General features: G+C 46.2%; 1 protein-coding gene across 1 annotated transcript in view; it reads right to left on the bottom strand.

Annotated features, from left to right (window-relative positions):
- The window catches only part of LOC149303034 (multiple C2 and transmembrane domain-containing protein 1-like), a 196687-nt gene that overhangs the window by 94535 nt on the left and 86053 nt on the right, over window positions 1-16099 (bottom strand). The window contains exon 14 of the mRNA XM_089481753.1: window positions 613-732. Coding sequence (XP_089337879.1) covers window positions 613-732 — 120 coding nt within the window. The remainder of the gene's footprint in view (window positions 1-612; window positions 733-16099) is intronic.

Raw genomic sequence — 16099 nt, 5'->3', positions numbered from 1 at the left:
ATGCAGTTATATGGAGAAGACTTATGCTGGAATGTTTTGGGATTTGTAGCTCAACAATAGCAGTCTATAGATGGTAGCCCATATATAGTAGAGAATACTCTACTAATTTACACTTAAAAAGTTCTAACACAAAAATATATTAAAAAATAATATGTGGTAAGAATCTAGGTAGCAGTCTATAGATGGTGGCCCATATATTTATAGCCAACTTCTAACCAGATTTTAGGAATGTATAGGGTCATTTTTTGAGTCTTTATCCAAATAGTTATTATAGCAAGCATTGTATGTATAGTTTAAAATATATATTGAATATATATGATATAATTTAAGTTGTGTGCATTGTATAGGACTGACTTTGGTGAACACATACAGAATATCACCAATGTCAAACCTACACAATGCATGCAACTATGCTAATGTTACAGCTAATGTTCATTAAATAACCCTAACAATGATAGTGGTACTGTGGCTCTTTTCAAACCGCTTTGAAAGTGCCAGGGCACTCATTAATTGCAGTGCACCGAGCGTAGTGGATGACATTTATAGATTATCTTCCTTTTAAGCCACTGAACGGATGAGATAATTATGTAAGACAGTAGACGATTATCATACCAAGAAAGCAGCAAGACTTCTTTGGGGTGATTCCCAATCAAAGCAGCTGTTAATGTAGTAGGCTGCATTGATGAGCACCATGACACACCGTTTCATGCGGATAAAGTTCCTCAGCAGCAACTGTAAGAGAGATAAAACAATTGTATCAGGACAATTAAGCCTTAGAGTGACCTCGGAGGTAGACAATTACCTTTGGACCATCATGCTTATAAGATATGCTTCAAAGGACAAGTCTGAAGAAGTTCATCACATGGATCAGTTTAAATGAACACCGTAAGTACGGCTCAAATTGCTCACTGTACAAACTGCAACTGTGGCTGAACTGCTAATAACATAATTAGGCAAAGTTAAGTCTGGGAACTTGTTCATTATTGTTGTTAGAAAAAAAAAGTGATGTTGGGATATTGAGGCACCAAAAACCTTTTTTTGGACAACCTATTAAGCCATAAGATATTTTTAAGTTGATAAGTAAGCTGTTCAGATGGATGGACATGAGCCACCAAGATTAGGGTGGCCTTGGTTCATCACTTTAGGATGATGAACCAAGGATGCCACAAAAAGCACTATAAGCACAATATCTGTAGAAGACCTTTGAAAACAACAAGTACGTTTACACATTTTTATGGAATTTGTTAAAATCAGGAGAAATCTGGTGATGAACTAAATGTTTTACGTATTTAATCTCACCTTTGTAATAGCCTGGTTGAGTTAAGCCAATTAAGAAGTAAGTAAAGGTGATTTGGAAATAAAAAGGATGGGTGAATTTTAAATAAAGAAAGGTATGAGAGCAGAGTATTTGGAGTAATATTTTATAAGAATATTGGTTGAAAAGACATTGGGTTTATTAAGATTTTGCATTCAATGTTAAGACCCCCCCATGTTCATCCAGTAAGATTTCAGCCATTTATAACAAAAATAACTCTAAAATCAGAAATGTAGCTGAATTGCAGCTGTTTGCCAATACATTTTCTAGCAGCTAAGCCGTTTGTCCCATACATCAATCAAAAAACGTGAAAATGGTAGTGTGATCTGTGCCATCTACAATGAATGCTTTAATAAGTTAACATGATACATAAAGACATTTTGCTAATGATAACATTTCCAGAACCACAAAAAAAAAATTAACCTATATTACTGAAAGATAAATGGAGATAATAAGTCTTTGGCACTAGCAATCACCTTTTTCCCCCTAACATCCAGAGGCAATTTATGTGCAGTTTAGCATTCATATACATGCAATGTGGGGATGATGTGAATTGTAGTTAACAAACCGCCTGAGGATTTTAGATTTGCACATATCATACAGTATATATATATATATAAAGCATCTTTAGTGCATCAGATTAGTGTAAAATCAATTCATGCCTAAAAATATATGAGGTAACTGACACCATTTTGTTATTCAGTCATTATAAATTCTTAAACTTAATTCAGCTCTGTTTCAGATTCTTGGGTCTCCTTGGTGTAGGAGGGTTTTGTAACAAATTGATTTGCAAAGAGATGATTGTCCATCACGCACTCAGCAGGTGAGAACCACGGAGCACCTTGCTTCAGGCATATGTGTAAAGTTGCCTCCTTCTACCCAGACAGCTCTCGTAATTGCCAAGGTTCAAGGGCAAAAGTGAGATATGACAGTTCTGGGACAAATTCTGCTTTAACTCATTTCACTCCAGAGAGCCAGGTCACAATTGTGCCAAATAATACTTAGAAGGTCTATTGATTCTACTTGACAGTTACTTTGTCATTCTTATTTTAACAACTCTATTCAAATTTCGATAGCATAGTTTTTTTTACTTTAACTATTTTTATAGTTATGTAGAATGGAAGCTGAGTCTCCAAACAGAATAGGTAGACGTTAATACAGTAAGGGAATTTAAAGATGCCTGGGATAGGCATATGGCTATCCTGAATTTAATACAGCAAGGATCAATTAATAGGTAGATTAGATGGGTCGAATGGGTCCTGAGCGGCCGTCAGATTCCATGTTTCTATGTTCAGAATACAGCAATCAACCACTAATCACAATGCAGTCAGGGCCGGCCTTAGGGGTGTGCGACCTGTGCGACCGCACAGGGCGCCATGTTTGCAGGGGTGCCTGACCGGGACTTAGATTAAAGCATCGTTTGTTTTTTTAAACTTTATTTAACATCATTGATGTTAAATAAAGTTTAAAAAAAACAAACGATGCTTTAATCTAAGTGCCGGTCAGGGGCGCCGAGCGGTTGCTTGTGAAGTTCTCAGCAACCGCTCGGCGCCCCTTACTCTCCGTGACTCCGTTGCGGTGCCGGCATCTCATGTTGAGCGCCGGACTATTCCGGCGCTCAACATGAAATGCCGGCACCGCGGCAGAGCAAGAAGACGGATGCCTCCAGCTCTCAGCGCAGGACTCCGGCAACAAGGTAAGGGGGGGGTGTCATTTGAAGGGGCAGAGGGGGGGTGTAGTTTGAAGGGGCAGAGGGAGGGGGTGTAGTTTGAAGGGGCAGAGGGAGGGGGGTGTAGTTTGAAGGGGCACAGGGTGGGGGGTGTAGTTTGAAGGGGCAGAGGGAGGGGGGTGTAGTTTGAAGGGGCAGAGGGAGGGGGGTGTAGTTTGAAGGGGCAGAGGGGGGATGTAGTTTGAAGGGGCAGGGGGGGTGTAGTTTGAAGGGCAGAGGGGGGTGTAGTTTGAAGGGACAGAGGGGGGGGTGTAGTTTGAAGGGGCAGAGGGGGGTGTAGTTTGAAGGGACAGAGGGGGGGTGTAGTTTGAAGGGGCAGAGGGGAGGGGTAGTTTGAAGGGGTAGAGGGAAGGGGTAGTTTGAGGGGGGGTAGTTTGAAGGGGCAGAGAGGGGGGGTAGTGAGGGGGGGGCAGAGGAGTAGTCCGCACAGGGCGCCATAACGCCTAAGGCCGGCTCTGAATGCAGCGATAGCTCTTGGTCTGGTAAATGTGGTAGGGCCGGACTGGTGGTCCTGGTACTTTAAGGCCAACAGCCGCCTGATGACGCAAGTGTGACAGATGGCTGTAAATGCGCACATTATGTTTTTATGCTCACCTAGCATAAACATACACTGGCTGCATGCTCCAACACTCTATCTGGTGTTGCACGCCACCAGCCCACTGGGCATTTGCCCAATGTTCAAGACAGTCTGGTCCTGGTGACAGTAACTATCCAGTAACATATACACTTTCTTTACCGATGTGCCCTTATTTCTGCTTAGCTGCTGAGCTACAAAAGTGAAGCTACACAACACAAGCCAATGTAGCAAATGTTTTAAGCCGAGAGCACATGCAGTCAGATAAATAGCCAAGCACCATCCCATACTAAAAGCTGTTTGGCGCTTGCTGCATAATAAATTGTGGGCTAATCAGATGCTTTTGATGCTCTGATGGTATTGCAAGATGTAAAAGTATCTACCTGTACTCTCATCATTGAGACAATTAATTCTGAACAAATCCCCAACTGCAGAAATGCAAGGAACCTCCACCATGCTTCACTGTTGCCTGCAAACACTCATTCTTGTACTGCTCAATTCAGCATTAGAATTGAGCAGGAAGGAAAACTATGTTTACTTTACTTATCCATTAAATAATAATTTGGCAATACTGCCCCTTTAAATGCCTGCAGTGTAAAGGTGGTTATGAAAAAAAGACGAAGCGTTTCTAATAAACAAACAAAAAAACAAATTGAAAATCTAAAACTGTGAGCATTCATAAGCTACATTTCCCAATATTATTTCCCTTTCAATGGCACTAAATATACCACTGATTTAAACAGCTCCTTAAAGGAAATTTCAATCTGCTCTCTTTTCCCATGCAAACAATTGAAATATGATTTAGTTCCGAAAATCTAATAAAGTGCAACTTGGAGTTCTATTACACGCTCTGCAAATAATTATGACAAGAAGAGTGTGTCTTATAATGTTTTTAATGTCAAGCACAAACGCATTTATAATTAATATATTAGCAATATCTTTGTGTTGCAAATCTTATTAATGCTGATGAACATGCAGGGAAAACAGTTTGGGATGTGGCTGCATGCTGAGCAAATAACGCAGCACAAAAGCAAGTAGGGTAAGAACGTGACATACTCGCAATGTTCCTATAAAAGCGTAGCAATGATATACTGAAAAGCAAATGCACATTAAGCTCATTATTAGACTCTATAGAAAAGTACTTTCCACTGAAAGAAATCTCGTGAAGTTTCTTTGCCTAAATAAATCTACCTTGGTGCCTACATCTAATAGCTTAAGGAGCCTAACAACTTAAGATCTGTCTGTATGTGCAGAGGAAGAGAGAGAGGCAGTCCATTACAATCTATGAGAGGATTGATATTCAAGTATATTTATCTCAGGAATTTAATCTATCTCATTATATGCAGTATAATAGATTTTTCCAAAAAATAACCAATATTTTTTAAAAGTTATTTGGTTTTTGGTGTTAATCCTGGAAATAATTTAATACCAGCCTCATATTTCATGGTGCCATTCGGTGGGAACACTGCACGTGTCAGGTTCTGGCCCCAATATTTTTTTATTTAGAATAGGGAGAAACCTTTCATTTTAAAGTACGGTATATTTGAAAAACACGTGAGTCTTAAATAAGAAACAACAGAAAACACATAGTTCCTAATATGACTGTGCAGGGGCGTAACTAGACGCCTCAGGGCCCGGGTGCGAGAATCTGTTAAGGGCCCCCCCACCCATATTGAATCATATCTGTAAAAAAATCAAAGAAAAAGGGGCGCATGTACAAAGAGCATAATCCAGGGGTGTCCCAAGTTTTTTCTGCAGTGGGCCACTTCATCAGAATTGTATACGTGCGCGGGCCACACTCATTTTTCACTGTGACAAAAAATATGGCCTTTAATAAAATATGCAGATTAAAATAAAGTAAAATGACACAAAACCTTTACTCTTCCTCTCACTGATTTCTGGGCCTTGAAAGTTTTGCGACTACAAATTCAGGATTCCCTAGATTTATTCTAGGGATGAACTAAAAGGAAAACTCTGGACCAAAACATTCAGGGTTCACTTAGCCAAAACCGAAAATGACCCCCACCTTTAAAAATAATAATAAAAACTCACATGTTTAATAAAAGTAGGTAACACACAATTGGACAAAATTAGCAATATGACTTGGCATGATAGGAGTGTGATTGCTAACAGCAATCACACTCCTATCATACCCAGGCAACCAGTAAATGCTGGTACCTAGGCATGATGGGACTGTGCTCGCTGTGATTGCTGTTAGCAATCACACTCCTATCATGCCAAGTCAGCCAGTACATGCTGGTACAGGGTGGCTGTAAGTGATGTGCAGACCCCATACTGCTGGCAGCATCACTACACAAGGGGGGCAGCTAGCTAGGTTTCAGCATGTACTGGCTGACTTGGCATGATAGGAGTGTGATTGCTAACAGTAGTCACAGTCCCATCATGCCTAGGTTCCAGCACTTACACATCCATCCAGTAAATGCTGGAACCTAGGCATGATGGGACTGTGATTGCTGTTAGCAATCATACTCCTATCATGCCAAGTAAGCCAATACACGCTGGTACAGGGTGGCTGTAAGTGATGTGCAGACCCCATACTGCTGGCAGCATCAATACACAAGGGGGGCAGCTAGCCAGGTTTCAGCATGTACTGGCTGACTTGGCATGATAGGAGTGTGATTGCTAACTGCAATCACAGTCCCATCATGCCTAGGTTCCAGCACTTACACATCCATCCAGTAAATGCTGGAACCTAGGCATTATGGGACTGTGATTGCTGTTAGCAATCACACTCCTATCATGCCAAGTCAGCCAGTACATGCTGGTACAGGGTGGCTGTAAGTGCAGACCCCATACTGCTGGCAGCATCACTACACAAGGGGGGCAGCTGGCCAGGTTTCAGCATGTATTGGCTGACTTGGCATGATAGGAGTGTGATTGCTAACAGCAATCACAGTCCCATCATGCCTAGGTTCCAGCACTTACACATCCATGCTATCACACACACAGACTCATTTATTCATATAATCATTCATTCACAGATTCATTCCCTCAATCACACACACTCATTCAAACACCCTCCCCACCCCCTTACCTGCACTGCAGCTCCACGATGCCGCTCACAGACTTCAGCAGGGGGCGCGGCCTCCCTCTGCCTTCTCTGCTAAAGCACAGAGGAAGTAGGAAGTCACGTGAACTCCGCTTCCTTTGCAGTCCAGAAGACCCTCCCACAAGTAAGTAGCAGGGCTTGAGGTGCAGCTCGCGTAAGATCGGTTGCCCTGGCTGCCGATCTTACGCGGGCCGCACCTCGAGGTCTCGCGGGCCGCATTTGGCCCGCGGGCCGCATGTTGGACGCCCCTGCCTTATTTAAAAAAAACGTAAAAAAGATTTCGGGCGGCCCCTTGGCTTGGGCCCCCCTGCCGCCGGGGCCCAGTCGCAGTCGCGACCCCTGCGACCCCGGTAGTTACGCCACTGTGACTGTGGCTCATGACTGGGACCAACTGAGAGAGCACCCGTATAGTTTGTATAGTATGATTTTAACAAAGCTATTTTAAACAGAGAAATGACTTTTACAGTGTGTAATAAATATTGCAAAAACAGGGAGACTGAGGGAGGGGGATGTGTGAGCTGCATGGATTATCAGACAGAGTAAATGTGTGTCTGTATATATTTATGTATGTATGTATGTGTAACTGTATATCGTTAGATTGACTGTATGTGTTTATGCATATGCATGTATGTTTATATTAGACTTGGGCACCAGGGGGCTCTTCGTGTTCGTCTTCGTGCTCGTCTTCGGGGAAAAAAAAATCTTCGTATTCCGCGAATATTCGCCCGTTCCTGTCTTCTCTTCGGGCGAATATTCGCGGACATTCTTCGTGCTCGTTTAATCTTCGTTTTCCTCCTGGTTGCCTAGCAGGGGTTAATACGGGGTTAATAACACATCACAGCAGCAGCAGCTGCCGTGAAGGTACGTGTGTGCAGCTCTATTGGTCGTTTCGGCAGGGGGCTGGTCTGGCATCAACGAGTGAATTGCAGAACTGCAGAATGCACTTCATTCGTTGATGGCAGGCGAGCCCCCTGCCGAAACGACCAATAGAGTTGCACACACATACCGAGGTGTACTGTCCATAGATGTTTAATAAAAGAATAGGGAATATTTTACATTTTTAAATTGATTTTGGACCACTTTACATGCCTAACATTTGCTACCTATTTACAATGGCATACTTTGCAACAACCCAACTTACTTATTGGACAGGACTGGAAAATAGCAGGACTGTCCACCAAAATCTTGGGTGTGTTGGCAGGTATGCTGATGGAAAAATGTTGGACAAGAACTAAAAAATAGCTTAGGGTTAATGTACGGTTATGTTTAAGATTAGTAGCAGTGCACTGGTTTGGTTAAAGATGGATTATGTCTAAATAATAATAATTAAATTTTAATGTTTTTTTTTAAAAAAAAATAGGGGTTTATTTAAATGTATTTTAAAGTTAGATTTATTATTTAGTACTTGATTATATTTATTAAATGTTTATAGTAGCGTTACCTACCGAGCTATAACTACCTATGTGTATTTGCATTTTGCATACCTAGTTTAGCTAAATTAGATGGGACAGGACTGGAAAAAAGCAGGACTGTCCCTGAAAAAGTTGGGTCTGTTGGCAGGTATGTGGATGGAAAAATGTTATAGGGTGAAGTGTGAGTTATAGTGTTAATGTAATGCTATTAGTGAGTGAAGGCCAGGGCAAATAACAAGGAAAAGGTCCTTGTGTTTTGTGCATTGTAAGTGTGTGTGTATGTGTGTTATGTGTGATGTCACTGTGTGTTATATGTGTTATATGTGTTATTGTGTGTGTTATGTTTGGTTGGTTGTGTATCAGAAGGAAAATAATGAAATGGAAAAGGAAATGGGAAAGGCAAATGAGTGGGCAATTGGCGACCCGCTCACCTGTTTCACCCCAGGGCAAAGCACCCAAACACTGTCAGTCTTAGACGTTTGGCAGCAGACTTCCAGAGCTCAGACACAAGGCCCTAGCGTAAGCTGGCCACTCCGGCGGAGGTAGCAGGCGTTGCCACACCGCAAACAGAGGCAGCCAGGGGGGAGAAACTGCCCTTACCATTAGGGACATTTTGGGCATGACTCTAGCCAGGAAGCGAACTGGCAGAGAAGAGATGCTGGCACCACCACCAGCAGCAGCATTGAAAAGGCGAATGAGTGGGCAATTGGCGACCCACTCACCTGTTTCACCCCAGGGCAAAGCACCCAAACACTGTCAGTCTTAGACGTTTGGCAGCAGACTTCCAGAGCTCAGACACAAGGCCCTAGCGTAAGCTGGCCACTCCGGCGGAGGTAGCAGGCGTTGCCACACCGCAGACAGAGGCAGCCAGGGGGGAGAAACTGCCCTTACAATTAGGGACATTTTGGGCATGACTCTAGCCAGGAAGCGAACTGGCAGAGAAGAGATGCTGGCACCACCACCACCACCACCACCACCAGCAGCATTGAAAAATTGGAAAGGCGAATGAGAGGGCAATTGGCGACCCGCTCACCTGTTTCACCCCAGGGCAAAGCACCCAAACACTGTCAGTCTTAGACGTTTGGCAGCAGACTTCCAGAGCTCAGACACAAGGCCCTAGCGTAAGCTGGCCACTCCGGCGGAGGTAGCAGGCGTTGCCACACCGCAGACAGAGGCAGCCAGGGGGGAGAAACTGCCCTTACAATTAGGGACATTTGAGGCATGACACTAGCCAGGAAGCGAACTGGCAGAGAAGAGATGCTGGCACCACCACCAGCAGCAGCATTGAAAAGGCGAATGAGTGGGCAATTGGCGACCCACTCACCTGTTTCACCCCAGGGCAAAGCACCCAAACACTGTCAGTCTTAGACGTTTGGCAGCAGACTTCCAGAGCTCAGACACAAGGCCCTAGCGTAAGCTGGCCACTCCGGCGGAGGTAGCAGGCGTTGCCACACCGCAGACAGAGGCAGCCAGGGGGGAGAAACTGCCCTTACAATTAGGGACATTTTGGGCATGACTCTAGCCAGGAAGCGAACTGGCAGAGAAGAGATGCTGGCACCACCACCACCACCACCAGCAGCATTGAAAAATTGGAAAGGCGAATGAGAGGGCAATTGGCGACCCGCTCACCTGTTTCACCCCAGGGCAAAGCACCCAAACACTGTCAGTCTTAGACGTTTGGCAGCAGACTTCCAGAGCTCAGACACAAGGCCCTAGCGTAAGCTGGCCACTCCGGCGGAGGTAGCAGGCGTTGCCACACCGCAGACAGAGGCAGCCAGGGGGGAGAAACTGCCCTTACAATTAGGGACATTTGAGGCATGACACTAGCCAGGAAGCGAACTGGCAGAGAAGAGATGCTGGCACCACCACCAGCAGCAGCATTGAAAAGGCGAATGAGTGGGCAATTGGCGACCCACTCACCTGTTTCACCCCAGGGCAAAGCACCCAAACACTGTCAGTCTTAGACGTTTGGCAGCAGACTTCCAGAGCTCAGACACAAGGCCCTAGCGTAAGCTGGCCACTCCGGCGGAGGTAGCAGGCGTTGCCACACCGCAGACAGAGGCAGCCAGGGGGGAGAAACTGCCCTTACAATTAGGGACATTTTGGGCATGACTCTAGCCAGGAAGCGAACTGGCAGAGAAGAGATGCTGGCACCACCACCACCACCACCACCACCAGCAGCATTGAAAAATTGGAAAGGCGAATGAGAGGGCAATTGGCGACCCGCTCACCTGTTTCACCCCAGGGCAAAGCACCCAAACACTGTCAGTCTTAGACGTTTGGCAGCAGACTTCCAGAGCTCAGACACAAGGCCCTAGCGTAAGCTGGCCACTCCGGCGGAGGTAGCAGGCGTTGCCACACCGCAGACAGAGGCAGCCAGGGGGGAGAAACTGCCCTTACAATTAGGGACATTTGAGGCATGACACTAGCCAGGAAGCGAACTGGCAGAGAAGAGATGCTGGCACCACCACCAGCAGCAGCATTGAAAAGGCGAATGAGTGGGCAATTGGCGACCCACTCACCTGTTTCACCCCAGGGCAAAGCACCCAAACACTGTCAGTCTTAGACGTTTGGCAGCAGACTTCCAGAGCTCAGACACAAGGCCCTAGCGTAAGCTGGCCACTCCGGCGGAGGTAGCAGGCGTTGCCACACCGCAGACAGAGGCAGCCAGGGAGGAGAAACTGCCCTTACAATTAGGGACATTTTGGGCATGACTCTAGCCAGGAAGCGAACTGGCAGAGAAGAGATGCTGGCACCACCACCAGCAGCAGCATTGAAAAGGCGAATGAGTGGGCAATTGGCGACCCACTCACCTGTTTCACCCCAGGGCAAAGCACCCAAACACTGTCAGTCTTAGACGTTTGGCAGCAGACTTCCAGAGCTCAGACACAAGGCCCTAGCGTAAGCTGGCCACTCCGGCGGAGGTAGCAGGCGTTGCCACACCGCAGACAGAGGCAGCCAGGGGGGAGAAACTGCCCTTACCATTAGGGACATTTGATTCATGACACTAGCCAGGAAGCGAACTGGCATCGAAGAGACACTGGCACCACCACCAGCAGCAGCAGCAGCAGAATTGGGAAAGGCGAATGAGTGGGCAATTGGCGACCCACTCACCTGTTTCACCCCAGAGCAAAGCATCCAAACACTGTCAGTCCTTGGCGTTTGGGAGCGGACTTCCAGAGCTCAGACACAAGGCCCTAGCGTAAGCTGGCTACATTGGCGGAGGTAGCAGGCGTTGCCACACCGCAGCAAGTGCAACCAGGGGGGAGAAACTGCCCTTACCATAAGGGACATTTGAGGCATGACACTAGCCAGGAAGCGAACTGGCAGAGAAGAGACACTGGCACCACCACCAGCAGCAGCAGCAGCAGCATTGGAAAAGGCGAATGAGTGGGCAATTGACGACCCGCTCACCTGTTTCACCCCAGGGCAAAGCATCCAAAAACTGTCAGTCCTTGGCGTTTGGGAGCGGACTTCCAGAGCTCAGACACAAGGCCCTAGCGTAAGCTGGCTACACCGGCGGAGGTAGCAGGCGTTGCCACACCGCAACAAGTGCAACCAGGGGGGAGAAACTACCCTTACCATCAGGGACATTCGAGGCATGACACTAGCCAGGAAGCGAACTGGCATTGAAGAGAGACACTGGCACCACCACCAGCAGCAGCAGAATTGGGAAAGGCGAATGAGTGGGCAATTGACGACCCGCTCACCTGTTTCACCCCAGGGCAAAGCATCCAAGCACTGTCAGTCCTTGGCGTTTGGGAGCAGACCTACAGAACTCAGACACAAGGCCCTAGCATAAGCTAGCTACACCGGCGGAGGTAGCAGGCGTTGCCACACCGCAGCAAGTGCAACCAGGGGGGAGAAACTACCCTTTCCATTAGGGACATCTGAGGCATGATTTCAGCCAGGAAGCGAACTGGCAAAAGATACTGGCACCACCACCAGCAGCAGCGTTGGAAACGGAAAAAGGTGAATGAGTGGGCAATTGACGACCCACTCACCTGTTTCACCCCAGGGCAAAGCATCCAAAGACTGTCAGTCCTAGGCGTTTGGGAGCGGACTTACAGAGCTCAGACACTAGGCCCTAGCGTAAATTGGCTACACCAGCGGAGGTAGCAGGCATTGCCACACCGCAGCAAGTGCAACCAGGGGGAGAAACTACCTTAAACATTAGAGAGAAAAAATTTAACTTTCCAAGCTAAGAGCTGGGTAACCCAATTTGGGCAGATTGAATTTAAGAAAGGCAATCTGCTCCATCAGATGAGGTGCCATGCGTGAGCGCTGTGGACTCAGTATGTTTCCAGTCATAGAAAACACGCGCTCACTTTGAACAGTGGTTGGCGGACATGATAGAAGCTGCTGCGCAACCCATGAGAGTGCAGGCCACACACTCTTCTTTTCATCCCAGTAGCTAAGAGGATCAACATTAGGAGCAGAAGGAACTTCACAGAGGTAAAGTTTGACCATTTCAGCAGCACTACTCTCCTTTCTGCTGCTAGCTCTGTCAGATGGTCCAACTATACTGCCAAGTGCCTCTTCCCAAAACGCAGCTGCTCCACTCAGCTGTGTTGTGCTGCTTGTGGCACTGCTGCTGATGCTGCTGCTAGGGGTAGCAGACCACATCATCTCTTCCTCCTCCTGCACCTCACCCTCCTCGGACAGCATTCCCATTTTACGCTGCCAGTCACGCACCTTGTTGACCAATTGCTCCCGGTAGCTACTGAGAACATTGAATTTCAAAGCTAGCTTTCCCTTAATTCTTGGATCACAAAGGCACGCTAGCATCATTTCGGGACTCTCTTCCATTCGCTTGCGAAGGTGTACTTTTAGCAGATCCTTCAGCTTCCTGACTATGGCTGCTACGTCAGGATGTAGAGTGCCACCTTGAACAGCCTCACGGTTTCCAAGGAACACATCCATCTTGCTGCCTAGATGGGAGAACACTGGGATTACCTGGGCCAGACTGGCAGTGTTTGAGCTTAAATTTTCTGTGGCATCCCTGAATGGTTTAAGGACTGCCACTAGCTGGGCGATCACTGTCCAATCCTCCCTATTCAATGGAGAGGTAATCCCAATATTGTGCTCTGAGGCAAGATTATGGATTGCCCTCTGCTGCTCCAAAATCCTCTCTAGCATGTCTAACGTGGAGTTCCACCGTGTACTGACATCCTGACGTAGGCAGTGTACGGGAAGACCTGACCTCTCTTGCTCTTCCCTCAAAAGTTGGCTAGCCTTAACACTATGGTGAAAGTGCCCAGCGATCTTTCTGCAGCGGGACAGAACTACTGCTGCCACATTAGTTCCTTCTGACATTGCTGCCTTCACTACAAGATGGATGATGTGGGCTGCACAGCGCACACCAACAATATGACCATCTCGCAGCGCTTTCACCATATTGGCACCTCCGTCAGTTACCACAAAACCAACTTCAACATTGGTGCCCGCCTCTGCTCCCACCCAAAGGCTAAACATTTTCCTAATCGCATGCAGAATATTTTGGGAAGTGTGCTTTTCATCCATCACTTCTGCATGGAGAAGGAATGATCGGTAGCCTGCTGCAGCAACTTCCTTAGACACACCGGGCTGCCACCAGTGTGCTGTCAAAGAAAGAAAGGCATGCTGGGCGCTAGGTGCACTCCACAAATCTGTAGTGAAATGAACACACTGACCAGCAGCCTTGGAAAGCTCCTCTTTCACTGCTGCAACACAGGACCGATACAGCGAGGGGACAATGTTCCTGCTGAAAGTGGAACGTGACGGAACTGTGTATTGTGGAGCCACAGCCGCCATCAATTGTTTGAAAGGCTCCCCTTCAATCATGGAGAAGGATGCCCCTCCAACAGCAATGAACTGACCAATAAGTCGCGTTACTTTATTGGCCTGCTGTTTGGGCATCGTTCTCTTGGAGTGGAATGCCCCAAATTCTTCCAGGGTGGGCTGGGCATGCAGTGCTCCAACCTGCCTTGGTCTCTGGCTGCCAGCACTAGTTGCTGCTGCTGCTGCTGCTGCTATTGGCTCAGAAGAAGAAGCTGTTGGGGTTTTTCCACGGCCACCAGCTATGCTGCCTGCACTAAGTTTTACCTCTGCATCTTTCCCCAATAGCACAGCGTTGTGTTGAGTGCTGAGGTGATGCTTCATGCTAGCACTGGTAAAATGGCCAGACACTTTCCCTCTGCTTATTAGCTTCCCACAATGTTTGCACTTTCCATAGCGCCCTTCTTCAACATTTTCAAAGTGCTCCCAAATTGGGGCGCGCATAGCCTTGGAGTGTGCCTTGGGTGCTGCTCTTACTGCTCGGGGTGGATGAACAGAGGCAGAACTAGTGGTGGTGGGACTGGTGGTAACAGTACTGGCCATAGTGGGACTGCTAATTGCTTTAGATTTGCTAGGTTTTGCTGCTGCTGCTGGTGGTGGTGATGGTGATGATCGTAGCGGAGAAGGTGGAGGCTCAGGGGAAAATTGTGCACTAGTCATTTGGACACTGCTCCCTGAGGAATCTGATTCCTGACCACTCATCTCCTCTACTTCCTCTGGCTCATAGTCTAGCTCTTCATTAGCCAGATCGAATGGAATTCCTGCTAGGCTGGAGCTAAGACTGATATCGTCGTGAGACTCGTGACTAGTAGTAGTGCGAGCAGGAAGAATAGACTCTGCACTTGGCCTCTCAGTCTCAGGCTCCTCTGCTACCTCGCTAGGTGGAGTTCCACTATGTGTAGCCCTCTCTCTAACTGTCTTTACAAAAATTTTGTAAGGACTTGGTGGCTTGCTAGAGGTACTAGGAGGACATGGCGTGGCGGTACCAGTGGGAACAGTAGGCGCAGCACTAGTGGTGGTAGAGGCGGGGGTGGTGGTGGTGGTGGTTTTCCCTACAAAGGAATGAGATCGCTTTGGTTTGGGACCCCTCTGAGTCTTGCTGCTAATTTGGCTCTGCTTGGTACCTTGCATGCTGCTGGTGGATGGGGAAGATGCTGCTTGGGGCAAAAGGCACTTCTTTTTAGTCACTGGGCTGGTACTACTTGTGCTACCCTTTAACTTTGAACGTGCTTCTGGTGCTTTAGGCTTTCCGTAAAAAACCATAGAGCTTGTGGGCCTAGCCGCACTACTACTGCCTGCTTTTGGTGCCTTTCCTTTACTTGATGATCCTTCAAGCAATGCTTCCCCAAATGATAAGCGAGAGCTTGGCCTACTTGGCCGACTAGACTGACGCAAAGGCTGCATCTTAGAGCTGGTGGTGGTGCTGGTGGTGGTGCTGGTGGTGGTGGTGGTGGTGGTAGATGGAGCTTGTCCCTCCTTAGTCCCAAAAGGAGGATCCATTTCAAATTTTGTGTTGTGTGTGTAGTGTAGTGTAGTGTAGTGTAGTGTAGTGTTTAAAAAACTATAAAAAAAAAAATAAAAAAATAAAAATAAAAAAAAGGAAAAACGAATTAAAGACAAAAAAATTAGAGGAAGTTCTCTTCAGTGCTACTGCTTAAAAAGTAAAACTATGCACTACTGCACTGTGCTGTGTGCAATCTGCCAAAATCCTAAAGTTATTGAAATTATTAACTCAAGATTAACTATTTAATAACTAGCAGTATTTTATTTTTAATTTGAATTTACACGGGCCTAAGAGCTTAGCCTACCACTATGCTAGCCTAAAGCTATATTTCCTTACTATAAGTCTACCTCTAGGCAGACGCTCTCAAACCCACTAAGCTAAAGTGAGGTTAAATCAGATTCAGTATATGATTTATTAATTAATATTAAGTTATATAATATTAATAGATTAGAACTAATTTACTTATATATTATGTATTATAGATAGAAGAATATAGATTATGAATTAGAATTTAGAATTAGAATTACTTATATTATAGATTATGAATTAGAATATTATTATTTATAATATATTATAGATTAAGATTAAAGAAGATTAGAATTATTTTAGTACTACAGCTAGTAGCTTGAAGCTTTGCTTAGTACAGCTCGTCACAGTCAATTTTTCTTGAAAAGAATT

Source organism: Sceloporus occidentalis, unplaced genomic scaffold (genome assembly GCF_023333645.1).
Source record: "Sceloporus occidentalis isolate IW3139 unplaced genomic scaffold, rSceOcc1.0.p SCAF_16, whole genome shotgun sequence".
In the NCBI taxonomy this organism is placed as follows: domain Eukaryota; kingdom Metazoa; phylum Chordata; class Lepidosauria; order Squamata; family Phrynosomatidae; genus Sceloporus; species Sceloporus occidentalis.
The sequence above is the reverse complement of the archived record's forward strand: the minus strand, read 5'-3'. Positions and strand labels throughout refer to the sequence as shown.